The 19,028-nt window shown below is 35.3% G+C and overlaps 1 protein-coding gene across 1 annotated transcript; it reads right to left on the reverse strand.

Annotated features, from left to right (window-relative positions):
* Nucleotides 1–1,201: 1,201 nt before the first annotated feature.
* LOC129217230 (uncharacterized) lies at nucleotides 1,202–17,756 on the reverse strand. The gene is made up of 3 exons (XM_054851504.1): nucleotides 17,590–17,756; nucleotides 2,418–2,654; nucleotides 1,202–1,437 (listed from the first exon to the last, which is right to left on the reverse strand). Exons 1-3 carry the CDS (start codon nucleotides 17,705–17,707, stop codon nucleotides 1,202–1,204), a joined length of 591 nt encoding a protein of 196 aa, XP_054707479.1. The 5' UTR covers nucleotides 17,708–17,756.
* Between the last annotated feature and the right edge of the window lie 1,272 nt (nucleotides 17,757–19,028).

Raw genomic sequence — 19,028 nt, forward strand, 5'->3', positions numbered from 1 at the left:
GTGGTAAAAAACTGATAATGACCATGCCGCAGGTAGAAACCGGTTAAAACCGGCCAAAACTGGATGTTACCATTAAAGAGCTGGCCGAAACTGTATTGTACAAATGCACACTAATATGTATGTACATAAAATTTTATGTATAATGTTGCACATTTTAATGCATAAATAAAGGAAATAAGATGTTTGTTTATCATAATTGAAGTAATTTTTAAAACTGATTTGGTGATTTATATTTAAATTATCTTATATTAACATTAAAAAATGTTCACAACTAAGAATAAAGATGCAACTTTATTAGTAATACTAAACAGCCTACAATATAAGCAATCTAACAGGTATTGTAATATGTAACCTACATATTACAATAGCCGTTAATGCAAATCTTGTAATATGTAATCCATTTACCAAAAAATAAATAATATAAATCAAACAAATCTGTTTGACACATATTTAAATAAAAAAAATCTCATATTTCTCCAGTGATGTGACTAACCTTTTTGGAACATACAGCAATTTATTATTTGCATTGGGTGTAAAGTTACCTAAATAATGAATAGTGACTTATTATCAGATTTCTGTTTCATATTTCATTAAATTATGTACTTATTCATTTTCATTTTAAACTTTATTACTTCTTAAACCCATTTCAAATGGCCAAAACTGATTTTATCCTAACCGATTTTAACCGGTTTTATACATGGCTAAATCTACCACTGGCCGAAACTCATACAACCCTGTACTCAACACATCTTATAGAAAACAAAGAAGAAAATAACAGCCTAAATGCATAACTACATTATATTTCTGACATCCGGTGGTTGGGGGGGGGGGAATTGATTTCCCTTCTTCCATCTACCAAATGACGGGCCTGAACATAGGGAACAATAAAAGTAAATCATTCATGAGCAAGAAATTATTAATTTTAAGAATATACACAGTAGCAAACTAATAAGCACTTTTAAGGTCTGACAAATACCTGGCGCCTGGTCACGTGGGAGACTAAAAAAAAAGAAAAAAAAAAGAAAACCTTGGTGGCTAGTTTCAGAGAAAGAAAAAAATATGTATTAGCATAAACTATGAGAAAACGTTTGTCTTATGAGAAAAAATTTTCCTTGACACCTAAAAATGTTAAAATTTTTCTCGGTCATTTTTCTGAGCATAATTATCATTAATTATGCTTTTTATTTAATTGCAAATAACATCATGGCAATCCATTCTTCTCGGTATGGTTCTTGAGAGCTATTGCATACCACTCCAATTCAGAAATAAGCCTGGTGGCTTTCGAGACGGCTGCCTCGTTGGAGGGGCCAGGCGTTCCATCTTCTGCATATGCATTATGCACCACAGGGTTGGTGAACATGAATCCGGGAGTTACCATCCCGAGCTCGCCAAGGAAATATCTCAGTTGCATTCCAGCAGTAGAGCCACCGCCAGGTCCTGTAGAGAAATGCAATAGTAACTCATTTAATGGCTATTATAAATTACAACACTATCATAAGAACTAATATTAAATTAAAAGGAAATATTGAAAATCTTCTTAAAAGCCTTTCTCATACGTTAAAATGAGTTACAAGTATTGTATTTGTCAACAAATTCATTAGACTTTAAAGTGCACATAAAATTTCATTCATACTTAATTAAAAATAATCTTAGACGAAATAATCCAAAAGTTTATAGTGATGATGGTTTATATTCAGTGAAAAAAAATAGAATATTAAAGTTAAAGAAGGAAATTTTTTTTCAAATGAAACAAATGTTGATACTTTGTCGCGTAATTTCTTTTGCTAGAACCGCAGCACATAAGTAAACCAAGTTTTAGAAAATTTTGTAGTTTTGCATCTCTAATGAGAGAGAGGACCGTACAGACACATATCGCATCTTAGCAAAAAAAGTGACACAACTCAAAAAACCCATTAGAGAAAATCAAAGTTTTACGTAAAAGTAGATTTTAGTGATTTTATCTCAAATAATACTATATGCGCGAAAAGAAATATGATGTGAAGTTTACTGGTTAGTTTTTGTTGACTTAATTAATAAAGCATACTTTAAGTTCGAAATTTTTTTTTCTAATTTTGATGATGTGTCACTACTAACTATATCGTGTTTACGCCATCACGTACCGATTACGTAAGCTAACTTTTTGTGCGAGTTTTGTAAAGGAAAGAGCATTAAATTTACATTATTATCCAATAGTTTGTAATTTCCCCCCAATTTTTGAGTTATGTTACTTTCCTTGCCGGGGTGGGATATGTCTCATCCATTTATATCAGATCTACTGAACCCATTTTCACAAAACTTGACATACATGCACATGTTATTTACGTCCCGATTTAATAGCTTCCATGGCGATTCAAAATGTCCATACTCTGAAGCAAAGCCTATGGACCCTTAAGAGGAAATGAAGGAAAATTTTATACCTGCCGAATAACAGACGATACTGCATGGTTTGCATCGGTAAGACTTAGGAGGGAAATGGTCCATCATGTTGGTGAGAGCTGGAGGAATGCATCTGTTGTATTCGCCACTGATCACAACGTACCCATCTGCTTCCTCGATGATGCTATTGTATTTGATGAGCCATTCAGGTGGACTTTCGTTAGGTCCATGAAAGTGCAAAGGTTTCTTCAGCAAGGGAAATTCCATTTGCAAGGGATCTACGATCAAGAGATACCTTTAGAAATACTAATATAAAAAACTGAAAATTCATTTTTTTACTTTGTGAGGGTCTCACAGTATATAAAACAGTTACCGTATATAGTACCATGAAAAGAAAGAGGGAGATCTGAGGAAAGTTTCTTAAAGGGGTCAGGACAGTGACAGCTAGCTACTCCGTAAGGGGGGGGGGGGGGGCGACGGCCCCGTCCTTTTCTATCATCAAAAAGATCACTTACACGTGTAAATTTTAATTAAAAACATTCGTGAGATCCCGCAAACTTTTATGTCCCCAAAGATAACGTAAAATTGCAATTTAATACTTCAATTTTGGAAATTTTCAGGGAAGAACTCCCGAGTACGCTCTCCTTTTCCCCTAAATCCCACGATGGCCTAAATTTGCGTTGTTAAGACTCCAGATTCAGAATTTTTTCTTGCTCGAGACCCCTCTCCCCTTTTAATCCTTACATCAGCAAAGAAGCGTAAAATTGTGTTTCAGACTTTATCTTAGGGGAAAAAAGAAAAATCCAGGTGTGGTCCCCCAAAACTTTATCTGAAGTCATCAAAGGGAGTTTAAACTGAGTTTTAAGAACTTCATGAGCTAAAAATAACTTATGGTGGAGAATCTCCAAACCCTTGCGTTCCACCTTAAGATAGTCTGATATATCGTTTTTAAAGATTCAATTTCGCTCAATTTTAGGGAGAGAGTCCCGAACCCCTTGCCCTAAGTTTGCTAACGATGGCCTTAATTTGCGTTTTTAGGACAGCAGTTTCGGAATTTTTTTCGGGAAGAATTACATCACCAAAAACAGCTGAAACGTTTTAAGACTTCAGCTTTAAAAAAATTCTGGGGGAGAGCCCTCGAACCGTCTCTTCGTTCCTCCAAACGTTGTACTAAAAGTGCCAATTCAAAACTACAATTCAAAACATTTATTACCGTGGGACAGCCTTCGAAGCCTCTCCCCTCACTCAAAGATAGCCTAAAATAAAATCATCAGTGTCTAAAATTGTTCTGCCCTCGCACTTATAAGCCCCAGTCACCATCGCAAGTCAATGCCTACAAAAACCCTGTTGTGATAACCATGATGATGACACAACTAGGCCCCCAGAAATTCATTTCTAATATTATTTTTGAAATATATAAAGTTTAGCTACTGGGAAACGAGCTAGAAAGTTTGAAAAAAAAAGGAAAAAAATGGTGAATTTCCAAAAATTTTTACGAAAATAAAATGTTTAAATCTTGTTCTGATACCATTCAAATGCTTCCTTTTAACACTCTTTACACATGTCTTTAGGATTAACTACATTCCTTTAAAGTTTTTAGTTCGCGAATAAGCAGTACATTTTCGTGAATTTAACCGAAATTCAATTTTTTTTAGCTTTTTCTGTACATAGTAGTATTTCGACAGAAAAAGTCCCGAAATATTTATTTCTCAATAAATGTGCACTATGCATAATCTTTCCGGTTGAAACCCATGACAGGTCAATTGACACCACTGTGTTCATTACGCAGCTCGCCGATCTGCGGGGGTGTGTTGAAGCCACCTGCATCTTGGGCAGCGGCACCATTTTATTCTCCAAAGATAATCTTTGACCAGCGGGCTCGACTGGGAAATAATGTTTCTCATTCTTCCCAAGCTTTTAATGACAGCTGCATTTTCCAACAAAAGACAGTATGGCTTTTCTTTTGTGTTTCGTCAAAGGGATGGAGGGGTTGATTGCCCCAAAAAATCCGCAGAGCGAAAAACACTAGCAAATTTAAACTTTGGAGAAGTCAGACTTCAGTTTTGACGCTCCCGAAACCTACTATCATCGTGTTACATCATAATCCCAAAATATCCTGTGAGCTTTTGTGAGGTATCGGTACAAAGTATTTAAATATATTTCATTAAGTTCCCTAATAAATGTCCTGTTCAGCTGAACACTCATCTGCACCGCTTCAGTACGCTACACTGCGAGCGAATTTGAGAAACTTCAGTTACTCAAGACGATTAGAAAATTTCATAGATTATTTTTATAATTATTTATAGTCATAATGGCATCTTCTGTTGCCAAAAAAAAAAAAAAAAAATGCTTTAAGCACTAAGTTGAGTGAGTATCTAACTCGAAACAAAGCACGGAAAAGTATCAAAGAACAGTATGAGCTTAAACTTGATAAACTTTTCAACATAGCTTTGTGCACAATTGGGTCATTCCATACGAAATGAGCAAAATTCGCAAAAAAGTGGTGGCCGCAAGGTAAGAAATTTTTATGAAATTTGGTATACAGGTTCCTTTTATGCCTATATAAAAATATCTAAAATATTTTTGCTTAAAATTTTTTATTTGAATAGTTACATGCGATTGAAAATTGGTCAAATTGAACAGCATTCTCATAAATGCTAAATGTTGCACTTTTGAAGGCTTGTATTTTATTAACTATTTAATGAAAACATAAAAGTTATATGTTGTTGCAATCTATGGAGTAGGGTAATTAATCTGATATCAGTAAAATTTTCAAAGTTATTATAGTTAACTTTTAACCGAGTTTCAAAAACTGAAAATATTTCAATTTTCTCATAATTAAGCATTTTATTTTTTAATCTCAATCTTTAAGGAATGCATTAGTTTTGATCAAATTTATACCCAATAATGTGCTAAGTATCATAAAAGAAATACCTTACTTTTGAAGTTGTATTTTAACTCCTTTGTCTTCAAAATCAGTTTTAAACTTAGTGACATTTTGTAAAATGATGATTTTTTCCTTCACGTACACACAAAAATTCAAATGAGGGAAAATTCAGACAACTTTAAAATTTTACAAGAATATAGAGCTGTGTTTCTACTATTTGCTTGAAGAAACTCGAAATTGGTTTTTGATTTCCAAACGAAAAATAAAATTCAGAAAAATAGCTTTTTTTTTTGTTTTATGGGTCAATAAATACAGTTTCAACAATGGATGCGCTCGACCATTTTTAATTTTTTTTTTTTTGAAATTCATATTCCTAAAAGCTGCATATAAAATGTGCTTAAAACCACTTTTATTTTTTCTCTCAACTGAACCTTTGACTTTTTAGAGGTCATCAAAAGTGATTTTCGTAGTCAAAAATGGGACTTTTAGACCTTTACATTTTGGCCGAAATCTATTTGAATTACATTTATGACAGTTAATTTAACGCTTTGCTGTTAAAGTGCATAAGTTGATAGTCTTACATACTGAGTTACGTAGCTGTAAGTTAATAATTAAAATAATGGCAACAGGTTAAAGGCCAAATGAAGGCCAAATGAAAAAATTTTACTCATTTCAAAGGGGGATAACTCACGTGACGGAAATACAAAATGAAATACGACAAAAACTAATCACTGGAACCATGCTAAAAAGAATACGTAACTGTTGCTGTGTGTTTGTGCACCCTTTATAGATTACAGCCCCTCAAAAATCGGAAAAATGACGAAAATGACATTTTTAGACCCCTATAAACCAAAAGGGGATGGAATTAAAAGTAAAATTTTCTGGGCAATTGAATATTCCGTTCAAGTACTATACATGTTATACATATTGTTTTTTGTATTTGGTTTGTAAAAAAGATACAGGTCTTTGAAATTGAGCAATTTTGCTAGTCAACACACTAAAACAGAAATAAAAGTGTGAAAGCTTCATTGCACCTTCTTAAATTACGTATATTGTGCCCTATATAATACATTATACTGAAAAAACATATTGTAACTTTCAAAATAATTATTTTAATTTGATAACTTAGAAATATTTGAACATGAATGTGTAGTTTATACTGTATGGAACCTGTATGGATTGACCTTTACGTGAAATTCCGTCAAACATGCTTATTCATGGATAAAACAAATTTCCTCAAACTCATAGCCCAATGTCAAATGCTATTGTGAATTAGACGAGATGATCCTCTGCCCGTATCTTTAAACTCAGTATGCTCTTTAAGAGCTATTGTGTTCCTATATAATGAATGGAGAGGAAAATTCAACACAATAATTTAGGAAACATTTCAGCAAATACCTCATAAACATGCTTTTGAGAAAATGAAACATGAAAGAAATGGTTAGTTTCGCTAAACTTACAATGAAAAGAAGTATCTAATGAAATTTTACCTTAGTTCAAATTACTCTAGTAACAAAAATACGCAGATACCAATGATTAAAATTTAGTAGCATCTAAAAGACACTTCAATATGTTACGTAAAAAAAATTGAATAAATTTAGAGCATTCCCTCATCTTCAAAATAACATCTGAGATAAAGGAAAAAATAAAATTTTCGGAAATTTTTGATTTTTTAAAGTACAATTTCGTCATATAGAAATTCATAAATGATTACTAAATTAGAGCCGATAGTTATTTATAGATATATTTTTCATTCTGAATCATTTTTACTGTTATTTTTTCATTAAAAGAGCTAGAAGAGTGATTTGAAATCTGAAGTAAATTGGCAAAATTTCAATCTTTGTTAATATCTCAGATTCAAAAAAAGATTCGAATAAATTTTACTTTGCTTTTTCCCAATAGAGATTTGTTTATAGAATGTGGAAATATTTTTTTTTTAAGTGTACGTTTATAACTTATGGAGTTACTGAGTCACAAACTGGCTGCAATGAACTCTGAAAATTTAGGCTTAGCGTAAGCATCAACTTCTAATTTCAATAACTAAGCAACAAACAGTTTTTAAACTTCCATACTTTGCATTCCCTCATAGATATGCATGGTTTACCTAAATAAAAATTTTCATTGAAATCTGTGACATGTCAGCCACAGCTGATTTGCTCATTTCGCATGGAATGACCCACATGTGAAATTGTACTATGCGTTGAGGATGCTCCATGCAAACAAACTTGTAATACCCAGGCCCACTGTCTTTGCAATTGCGATTTAAAGTAAGGCTGCTCTTCTCTGCTCTACTTAAAGACCCCTTATACCCCAAAAAACAGGGAAAAAGAAAGCTTTAATAAAAGTAAATATTTGGAAAAGTAAAGTCAAAAAATATATTAGCAAAAACATTGAGAATTTCAGCTTCAAAAACTGTCTAAAACAAATACCAAAATAAAATAAATCCTTAATTGTGTTTTCTGAATAACTGCGTTTTTCGGCAATTCACCCTATTTCTGTTATTTTTTTCGTTGAAACTCAATATAAAAACTTGGCAGTTTCACGATTTGCTCCGGATCGAAAAATCAAAGATCCGACACTATAGTTGGCTCCTCTTTTAGAAGTTGTCGAATCTATGGATCATCAAACACACCAGCTCAGTTATAATAGAAACTGGACACTGCTAACACTCAGTGTATAAATAACTCGGACATCAACTCGAATGCGCTGCACTATATGTGAAAGACACACAGAATCTTTCTAAGCAGTCTAGTATATCTAAAACAAAACGGAATTAATCTAAACAGCATAATGTACCCATCACTTGACTTGTTAACTATGTCACGAACTCTCCTAGATGCGTGCCTAAAAGAGTCATTTCGATCCAGGAAGCTATTTGCGAAATAATCGATTCCTTTTTCAGCTTATAAAAAATGCAAAATGAAAGAAATCATATGGTAGTTTCTTGGCGAAACCATGATATTAATGTTGAACGACATGTATTATGAATATGTTATCTCAACTGTATCATGGCACAAATCAGCACTTGCTTTAAAATTCACACAGAAATAGTGCGAATTCTTTAATAAAACTTAATACACTGGTGTGCAAAAATTAAGGATGAGACGGTTTTTTCAATATAACTTTGTACAAAAGCTTTCCAAATCAACACATTTAATACCGTAAGATCCCCAATACGTAAGGACATGTGTAATGTAAGCAACACTTACTAAAAGAGAAATCAGAGGGATAAAAAGAAGCTTTATTGATAAAGTAGCATGGAGCGCAATGCGACAGAAGGCCGAAACATCCCTGTGATGGGTGTCCAGCATGAAACATCCGGTCTTTAGTAGGGGATATGATCTCCCCCGACTGCTAGGCAGGTTTCACAGCGTCTGCCCATGCTGAGAATGAGGGTGTCAATGAGTTGTTGAGGCATTGCAGCCCATTCGTCTTACAGAGCCAATCGAAGCCCCCGAATCGTTACTGGTGGTAAGGTACGAGCTGCCAAGCGTCTGCCTAGAAAATCCCACACATGCTCGATGGGATTGAGATCCGGAGATCGTGCCAGCCAATCCATACGTTCAATATCCTCACTCTCTAAGAGCTATTCGGCAGCTACTGTGCGATGACATGGTGCATTGTCGTCCATGAAAAGGAACTGCGGACCCATAGCGCCTCTAAAAAGACGCACATATGGAAGAAGAATCTCGTTCCAATAACGGGTCCCGTTGATTGAACCTGCGTCGAAGATGTGAAGGTCTGTACGACTACCAAGCATGATGCCTCCCCAAACGAGAACACCGCGACCTCCATACCTGTCCCTTTCAATAATGTTCGAGGGATGATTGCGGCTTCCCCGCTCTCTCCAGATGAGTATGCGATGAGAATCGCTACTCAGACTGAATCTTCTCTCATCTATAAAGAGTAATCGTCCCCATTCATTGTCTCGCCAGTTCCGGTGTTCCTGGCACCACAGAGAACGCCTTCTCCGATGGGCAGGCGTTAGAGGTACACACCGTATAGGGCGTCGTGCAAACAGACCACCACCGAGCAGTCTTCTGGCCACGGTAAAACGCGATATCGGTCGTCCAGTCGCCTGTGTCCTGTGTCTAGCGATTTCTCCCGCTGTCTGCCACCTGTTTCTTCTGGCCTGTAAGCCAATATACCGGTCATCTGCGGGTGTGGTTCCTCGTGGACGACCCTACTGAACCCCCGGACAGCTGTTCCTGTAGTTTGAAATTGTCTCCAAAGTCGTGAAACGATGCTGTGAGCAATTCCGAACTCTGCAGCCACACTTGTCACACTGCGTCCTTCCTCCAACTTCCCAATGATTCAACCTCGGGTAAAAGTATCCAGATGTAGTCTAACAGATTGATTATTCGCCATTTCTCGCTGAGGCAGCAACTCGGTGTGATTTTAACTGCTATACGGCGTGCAATCTCTTTGCCAGAAATACTGATCTTACACCGACAACATGCTTTATACAACTCAGACACTCCCCCATTACGTCTGCCTACATATCTGCGCATGTGCTACCGTTCATCAACTTACTTAATCTCCTGATTGGTCTTTATGTCCGCTCTGCCTCTTCGTTCAGCTGATATGCTAATTTTTCGACTTCGTCCTTAATTTTTGCACACCAGTGTATGTTATGAAGCTATGATTTTCTTAATCACATAATATTTTATAGTGAAATGTTAATTGGTTAATAAAAACTCAAATTGGGCATGGGTTTATTTAATAACTTTGCCCTCGTGCTATAATCATTATGACAATGTTCCTGATTAAAACCGCTCATCTAAGTTACATTATATAGGTACATGGTTTAGTATTTAATTGGCTTGAAACGTTAAAGATGTTTTACGAATGTGTTTATTTTACCCCGCAGCAGGGCCGCGCCGTCTATATGTGCAAGGTCGCGCGACGCACGACGGCGCCAGAGTCAAAAAGGCGCCGAGCTCTTCCAATCAAAAATGCTCCAAATGAGTGGAAAAAATCTCCAACCAAAAAAATAAAGTTGAACTTTTCATTATATCTAATAGTGATGGTGAAATTATACTGCTCATTAAAACAATCCTTCTCGCTGTCTTTCTAAAAGGAAAAAAAATGCCTTGTTGTGTCCAAACATGCTATTCAAAAGCGCATTTTTTTACACTGAAAACACATGATTTTAATTTATGCATACATGAGAATTTTTTTTTCATATGTGGAGCCGTGAATGCTATTTCGGTATGTCTATAGATTCACAAGGTTGGGCATACGAAGCGCCATAAATTTGCTATTCCCCATTTTGGTTCTTGCAGTGAATACGTTTTATTATAATTTATGCACCTCCAGAATGCTGAGTTGAATGTTTTTCAAAAATATTCTTTATTATTGAAGAGAAAAAAAAAAAAACACGTCTTAGGAAAACAAAGTGGTTTTGATAAGAAAAAAAATAAAGATGTTGGAGAAAAACTTAAGTTTCTTTCAAAAAGAAATCTTTGAATCAAAAATTTTCAGTATACAGCTAATTGTTCCCAGATACTCCGCCCGCCGTCCTATTTCTTTTCTTTTTTCTAGTTCGTCTGAAAGTAAGATTACCTTTAAAATGCTACTCCTCTGTTTCTGTACCTCTTCCGCCACCAAAAGCATTACGGAGCATCTCAAATTTCGTTTTCAAATCTTCAATTTCGCAAAATTTCCTGGAAAAGTCCTCAAATACCAAACAACATCGCTTGAAGCTACTTTCAAAAATACCTTAAAATTGCATTTTTGAAGCTTCAATTTCGAAAGATTGCCGGCCCTAATGTTACGAAATATGGTCTTACAATCGCGTTTTTAAGACTTCAATTTCAGAAAACATTCGAGCAAGGGCCTCCGAACCGCCTTCCTTTGATATCATTAAAATTTAGGTTTTTAAAACATGGCTTACGTAAAATTTAAGTGAAATAGCCTCTGAACTTCTCCTAATATCAAAGAATATTGCTCAAGTTTTTTGGGCTTTAATTTTGAAAAAACTTTCAGGGAGGAGCTCCAAAATCTTCTTCCCGTAAAAATCTTCAAAGTTGTCTGCAATTGCGTTTTTGGAAGTTCAATTTCAAAAAATTGGAGGGGAGAGGAGGAATTGATTTCTAACTGTTTTACAAAAAAAAAAAAAAAAAAAAAAAAAAAAAAAATCAGGTAGAATCCCGGAGTTCCATCTCTTATTCTAACGTCAATAAATACGGCCTATAATCGCGTTTTCAGGTTTCAACTTCTACTAATTTCCGCGGAGCCCCTTGTACCGTTTTCTCCCATAACACCACCAAAGACCGTCTAAAATTGCGTCTTTTAAAACTACAAAAGTTTTACAAGAGATTTTTTTTTTCAATGTACTCCTCTAAAACTATTTTCTAGTTGCGTCACCGCTTCTGTTGTCATGTTTTGGCAGGTATAACTGTTTTATCGATTATTTATCACTCAGAAATTAGATAGATACTCACAATGGCGTGAACTTTGCTATTTGAAAAATTTTCCTTTTTCCAAAATGCATTATTAGCATATCAGATAAGCTGCTGAACTAACTCTAAATAATTTCGAGATATGAAGTAAAAACGTACACCATATTCCAAAATTAAATATTTAAAGATTATTTTTTAAATAAATTAAATGCCAAATGTATTTTTTTCCATTTTATATTTGTTTACAAAACCTCTTTCGAGGTGCTAACTATATTTTCCCCGAACGTCAGAGCATAAAGGCGCAAAAGACATTTGCACGACGGCGCCGATCAAGCTTGGCGCGACCCTGCCCCGGGAGGGGGGGGGATGAGTGATTTTCGCTTATTCAAAGAATTGTTCTTACCTTTATGATTTTTCTAAACGATATCCTTTCGATTATTTTATTCTTTTTCATATGGGGGATGTTGGAGTGGGATTTCCCGTTTGTTCTAGATGAATAGTTATTTTTACACTTAATGTCTGAGGACGCTTTTTATCCTTTGAGTATGGCTGAAGGAACAAACCATCAAGTACGGGAGAAAAAACAGTTAATAAAACAACTGCTCAGGCGCATTAGATAAATCAAGTTGTAATAAATATACGCATTCTGACACCATAGCAGCATAAAACATTTTTTTTTACTTATTTTTTTCAACAGAGCGGTTCAAACACTTGATAGTTTATTGATTTTTTTTAACTTTTCAATTTACAAAGTTTGAAGAGAACAACGTCTGTCGGGTCCTCTAGTGATGCATAAAACTCAACATTTTGTACGAATTTTTTGCTAAGTAAGCGTAATTTGAGTATTGAAGAAATCCTGATATTGTGCAGAATTTCTGCAAAATTACATCTTAAGAAAAAATATATTTGTAGAAAATCTGTAGAATTTCTGCAGAAAATTTGCCCGAGTTTTCCCGTCACAATCGAATAGAATTGTTCTGCAGTTCAAGTATCTGCTCTGCAACGTACGTCCCAAATTTTGAAGTATTCTGCTTCGGGGATAACATAAGGGTGCAGAATGACAAATGATTACAAATAAACATAAGCTTATATCTATCCATAAAAGTTAATACATTGATGTTACTAATTCAAAGTACAAAACAAAAAAAAATTAAAAAAATGTAAAATAATTTAATCTGGAAGGAAAAAATGCTTCAGACATTTAAAGAGAAAGCTTACTCTGACAAGGTGAAGCACAAAGAAATAAATTCAGCTTAGCAAGCATTAAGGTCAATAGCATCATTTATTTTAAGTCTAAGAGGAAGAAACCTGAAATGACCTACTTAAGATATTTGTTTGAAAAAACGAGCTCATTCAGCTACAGTTACAGGTTACTTAAAATTATGACTTCACAAAATGTATGGCAATAGGATTTTCAAAAAGCAGGCGATGTCAAAACACATCTTCACAAATAATAAGGCATGAAAACTTTACCAGAAATAAGGCAAAACCAGCATCAAAGTCAAATTTCAGATGCAAAAATTTAGTTCATTTTTAACAATTATTAACTTATTTATTCAATACTTTTATAACCCAAATTGTGGTGGTAAATACCGGAAAAAAAAACATATTTTAGTAAATTTCCATATAGTGTCTTTTTTTGGGGCTCCTAAGCGGGGTTTCTCGGCCTATAGGCAGGGTCGTCCCATGAGAGGAGAGTCCCCGGGGCTAATATTTTCTGACGCCCCCTTCCCACACACAGAATGGTGGACGTTTTCTAAAATCTAATGCATCAGATTTTAAAAACTATTTTTCAAAAAAGAACAATACGTACAAAAAAAATTTAAAATGCAGTAAAAGCTTAGTTTATGGCGCTCCTTCATATCTTGGTGTCCAGGGCGATTACCCCACTTACCCCCTCGTCGCACGAATCTGGTTATACAGGTAAAATAAGGCCCTGCCTGCAGGTTTCCCAACTAAGCATTAAAAAAAAAATTAATTTGAATTTTGACATCTTGAATTCAAATTATGTTTTTTGCAATCACGAGTGTGTGTGTGTGTATGTAGGCGTGTGTGTTTATGTGTGTGTATGGGGTATGTGTGTTTGTGTGTAGGCATGTGTGTTTGTGTCTGCGTGCAGGTATGAGTGTGTGGGTAGTTGTGTGTAGTAGTGTTTGTGTGTGTGTGGGGGGGGGGGGGAATGTGTATCTGTGTGTAGGCATATGTGTTTGTGTCTGTGTGCAGCCATGAGTGTGTGGATAGTTGTGTGTGTATGTGTTGGTCTGTAATTTAAGTAATGAGACTGGCAACGTTGCGTTTGATCTGGTAACACTGGAAGCGTGGGGCTTGGTGGGACGGCAGAGGAACATGTTATCCACCTTCAGTACGAGTTTGACCTTGCTCGAGTCATTTGGTTGTGAGTAGCGATTGTTTTTTTGAAACAGTTTTTTCTATTGTGCTCTCAAAATGAAAGACATCAATTTCGAGTAACGGTGTGCTATCAGGTTTTGCTTCAGACTTGGGCACAGTGCAACGGAAACTCTTCTTAAACTTCAGTAGGCCTACGGAGATAGTGTTTTGTCAACAGCCCAGGTTTTACGGTGGTTTAAGGCATTTTCAGAAGGAAGAGAGTCGATTGAGGATGAACCACGAAGCGGAAGGCCTTCATCTTCAAGAACAGATGAAAATGTCGACAGAATCCGTGATCTTGTGCGTTCAGATCGTCGGTTGACAGTTAGAATGATCGGGGAAGAGTTAAATTTGACTCACACCACCGTTCATCAAATTTTGACCAATGAATTGGGGATGAGAAAAATCTGCGCAAAAATGGTTAAAAAAAACCTTTTGCAAGACCAGTAGAACATAGGGAAGAAAAGGTGCCTTGACTTTTTGAATTCAATTGAAAATGACCCCAATTTTCTGGAACGTGTCATTACTGGTGACGAGTCTTGGGTGTTTCAGTACAACCCAGAAACCAAGCGCCAGAGCATGGAGTGGTACACTTCAACCTCTCCGAGGCCAAAAAAGGCAAGGATGGCGAAGTCAAAGATCTAATGCATGTTGATTTGTTTTTTTTTTTTTTTTGATATTCACGGAATCGTCCACAAAGAGTTTCTACCACAAGGTCAAACGGTCAATCGACACTTTTACCGAGAGGTTCTTGAAAGACTTCGAAAAAGGGTCATTCGTGTGTTCGTGTGAGACCAAACATCAAGAACAAGTGGGTGTTGCATCAGGATAATGCTCCTTGTCACACAGCAATTTTAATAAACGAGTTTTTGGCCAGTAAAAACATTCCTGTGGCTCCTCAGCCTCCTTATTCGCCTGACTTGAGTCCTTGTGACTTTTTTCTCTTCCCAAAGTTGAAAAATCACCTCAATGGAAATCATTTTGGGACAGTCGAAAACATTCAAACGGTTGTAACCGACCAGATGAAGGTTATTCCAGTATCGGAGTTCCAGCACTGCTATGAGGAGTGGAAGAAACGTCTCCAGCGCTGTGTGGCCTCAGAAGGAAGTTATTTTGAAGGTGACAATATGGAATTGTAATTCTTTTTGAATAAAAAATTTAAAAAAAATCAGTTTCATTACTTAATTTACGGACCTCGTATATGTAAGCATATGTGTTTGTGTAGATGTGTGTGTAGGTGTATGTATTTGTGTGTGTGTGCAGTTGTGTATGTATGTGCGTGTGTGCAGCATATGGATGCAACTTGGAGATGGCTTTCGCTATAGGAGCAGCATCGTGTGGAGCCGGTCGACGGTGATGATGCAGAGGGTGCTGGTGGGAAAATAAAATGATAGTACATCAAAACAGTCAAGTGAGAACAATAAGCAATTGTGATTGCTCAAAAAAAAAAAAAATCTTCCCAGAAATTTGATAAGATTGGATGCCATTTGTTTCATTGCTTTTTCATTATATGGCTGCTACTTTGCAAATTTTGGTGAAGTCATAGCTGTAAACACTTTCTACTTTTGAAAATATTTGATAGATGGCAGCACATTATAAGAAATAATTTCATATATCAAAACCACAAATCTGCAAATAGCTGTGGAGAGAGGTAACTAATTTGGGTCCTCCACAAAGCTTAATTTTAAAGTTATTTTAGTTCAGTATTAAATTAATAGAAATTACTGTGTTTCATGTTGATTGGGAACAACAGAAAGCACTTATTAATATTATATTCCTCTTATTATTTAATAAATTAAACATGCAGTGAGATTATAGTTATGACATAGAACATCTATAAGATTTTATAGATGATGTGAGGTCCTCTGGTTACATGACAAATATCTATGCAGTATTCCATTTCCTGCCAGCCCTTGTGATTAAATATACTTAGTTAATGATTCGAGAACTTCAGTTACCTGCTGCTTAAGGGATTTGCCAGCATCAGTGCCAGGTCAAAGGTGGAGCAAGCTGGGGGTTTCTTGCCCAAGCATGAAGGTTCTGGGGGCTGTAAGTTTACTCAGTTTGTTTTTTCAAGGCGGCCACCAAAGGTGGCCTGTAAAACATATAAAAATCTGTATTTTTCTAAAATGATTCTTAATGAAGAGTACAAAAGTAAAATACAATTATAAAGGTAACAAATAGAACACTTACTCAAGCAAAGTTAATCAATGATATAAGATGTAGTAGTCATTTGATAAAAAAAAACTTTTGAGGGGGCGGGGGAGGGGCAGACGTGTGAGTGTGCTCATAGTGAAATTTAACTAGTTCCAAGTGCCTCGCGCTCCCACGCCACAGATCCAGGCATAGTTGACTTAGCCGTTCATCCCTTCAGTGGATTGATAAAATGAGTGCCAAGTGTACTTGGGAGTTAAGCCTTGGGGTTTCTGTGTTCGGCTAACCACCTAACCGTAACATCAGCCTAATACCCGAGAGCCCTTGGTCAGGAAGACTGAGATGGGAACAGTAGGCCCTCATGGGCTGTCCTATGACTGGGTTGAAAATGCCTATTGCTTTCTTGCTTTTAACATAGAGTAAAAATGAAATCAAACTTGCTCAGAGATCACTGACATTTATCAGAGGTATTAGAAATTAACAGTAAAGAAATTAGAAAATCATTTGATTTCTTAATTTAACCTCTTAACAATTTAATTTTAATTATTTAGATCCATCGCAATAGCAATGTCTTTGTCGATGATGGCTGGGTAGCGCTATCCTCAGAATTATTACTATATATGGGTAGTTAATTTTTTGACAGGGCAACAGTGTCGGAGGAAAAATGACCAACTATTGCTTCGTAAATTTTAGAGCTTTTGACTCCAACTCCTTCACTTTTCAATGAACTCTACTTTACTTACTACTCCTGCTTTTCTGAGGCAAATGGGGTAGGCATTTAGTACTAAAGGGGGGTGGGGTTCTTTGATTGAACATAGCGTGAGTACATTCTTGACACCTAACCCTGAAAGCTTAGCTAGTTGTGCAATTTCATAGAAACATTTGAAACAGAAAACAAAAGGTTTATTTTTAAAACGCAAAACAATTATGAACATTTTCTTTGGCTTTTAAACACATAAGAGTAAGCATGCTCAATGAATTCAGCAAAACTTATTTTGAAAATCTGAATAGGTACATTGTGACGCTAGAAAAGTATTCTATGAATGAAATTTATAAAATAAGGAAAATGTACACTTAAATGCATAGATAAATGTAAAAAAAAAAGAAAAAACTCTCAATCAACAAGAAAGTACACAATTTGATCAAACTGCATTTCTTTGTTAAAGTTATCAATATATGAAAAACATTCTCACCCACTTTGACAAAATAATCAGAAGTTTGTAATGATTTGAAAGGAAAAAATAAAACCCCTGGGAATTAAAGAACCCCGCCCCGGAAATGAGAAGTTCTGGCTCATATACACTGCTTACACAATCGCATTTCATAATAAACATACATCGACACTGGGGGAAGTAAACAAGAGTAAACATAGTTACATACCAAATATGGTAATTTTATGATTTCTAGCTTCTAGTTGCTTTCTAATAAAGTTTCCAACTCGTACACAATTTCTTCCATCTCGAACAGAGCCCAAAAATACGATGATGTTGAGCGACATTTTAATTCAACCACTCACAAAGATACACGAAGAGTAAGTAAGTCCAACGAGTTGAAATACAAGTTCACCTTTCGGCAACTCGTTATCTGATGTAAGCAATTAGCCTTATCACCATGACAACTATAAGTTTCACTACACAGTTACAGTTAGTAATCCAGAAGATGCTGTGGTGAAATAAAAATGGTTGCGTTCGACGAACCTCACCGGTCAACTGGTAAGTAACCGGTTACAAACCGCAGCGTTCTATCATCTATCGGTTGCACTGACCTGTATTCTAGCTGGACTGAGCATCGTAGTTTCCGAGCTGATAGGGACTCTAAGCTGAAGTGATTTGAACGCCATCTTGCTCACCCCCAAGTCAGTGTTGATCGAGCGTTCTGCTACTGTTATCGCTTTGCATTTTTTCTCAAATTCACTTTTAAATCAAGATTTTCTTTTGCCATTGTTATTTTATGTTGATTTTATTAAGTTTTTTGTTGCTTGTTGTTTCATTTCTGCCACAGATTTATATTTGAACAAGCTATTTGTTCAGTAGTTCTAGAAAGCATATGTACAGAAAAAATGCCCATTTTCCCTTCACTTAAAGAGCATATGTTTGACACTCCTCCTGATAGCAATCATGTAGTCTCTTTAGTAAAATCAGTTTGTCAAATTTACATGAAAATAAGGTTTTATCACGTTGCTAAAATGAATAATGAAGCCATGCACAAGCAAATGATTCGCTAAAAATTTTCTAAACTAATTTTATTTAATAATCAATAATTTATTAATATTATTTCAAGTTTTTAAAATTGACTTTGAATATTTATTGTAAATAAACTTCGCATGCACGTGTAATGTACAATTTTATGAATTCTATGTATTTTTAGTATTTTTTTATTTATGTTATTATAATTTGTTGTCATTTATTAATCTTTTTTAAAATTCATGATTTATTTTTAATAAACGGCATTAAGCTAACTTTTTATAAATTTTCGCTATTTATTCATTTTGCTTGGGACAGTTTGATTAATTTGGTAGACTCCCTAATAATCATTGTGAAATCAGAATTGAAAGTGTAAAACAAACGCAAATACTTTAAAAGTAATTTCTTAATGAATGTTGGAACAAGTTTTAAATTTTAAAGGTATTTCATTCCATTTGTAGATGTGATTATTTATTTTCTCTAATACTATATTCTAACACTATATTACAGCTAGGAGATATTTAGGAATTAAGAAGCATTTAGTGCTTGAAGTGCTTTATATTCAATTTCATTTGAAATAGGAATTTGTACATGTATACGTAGTTGTACACTTGAAAGTTTTTCTTATAAAGCCAT

This window comes from Uloborus diversus, chromosome 2, assembly GCF_026930045.1.
Source record: "Uloborus diversus isolate 005 chromosome 2, Udiv.v.3.1, whole genome shotgun sequence".
NCBI classification, from domain to species: domain Eukaryota; kingdom Metazoa; phylum Arthropoda; class Arachnida; order Araneae; family Uloboridae; genus Uloborus; species Uloborus diversus.

Bases quoted from the DNA above. Each gene is read 5' to 3' on its own strand.
- LOC129217230 (XM_054851504.1), bottom strand. From the start codon at position 17,707: ATGTCGCTCAACATCATCGTATTTTTGGGCTCTGTTCGAGATGGAAGA. The intron at 2,655-17,589 runs GTATGTAACTAT...TCTTGATCGTAG, and splicing joins TCATAAAATTACCATATTTG to ATCCCTTGCAAATGGAATTT. The intron at 1,438-2,417 runs GTATAAAATTTT...ATTTCTCTACAG, and splicing joins TATCGTCTGTTATTCGGCAG to GACCTGGCGGTGGCTCTACT.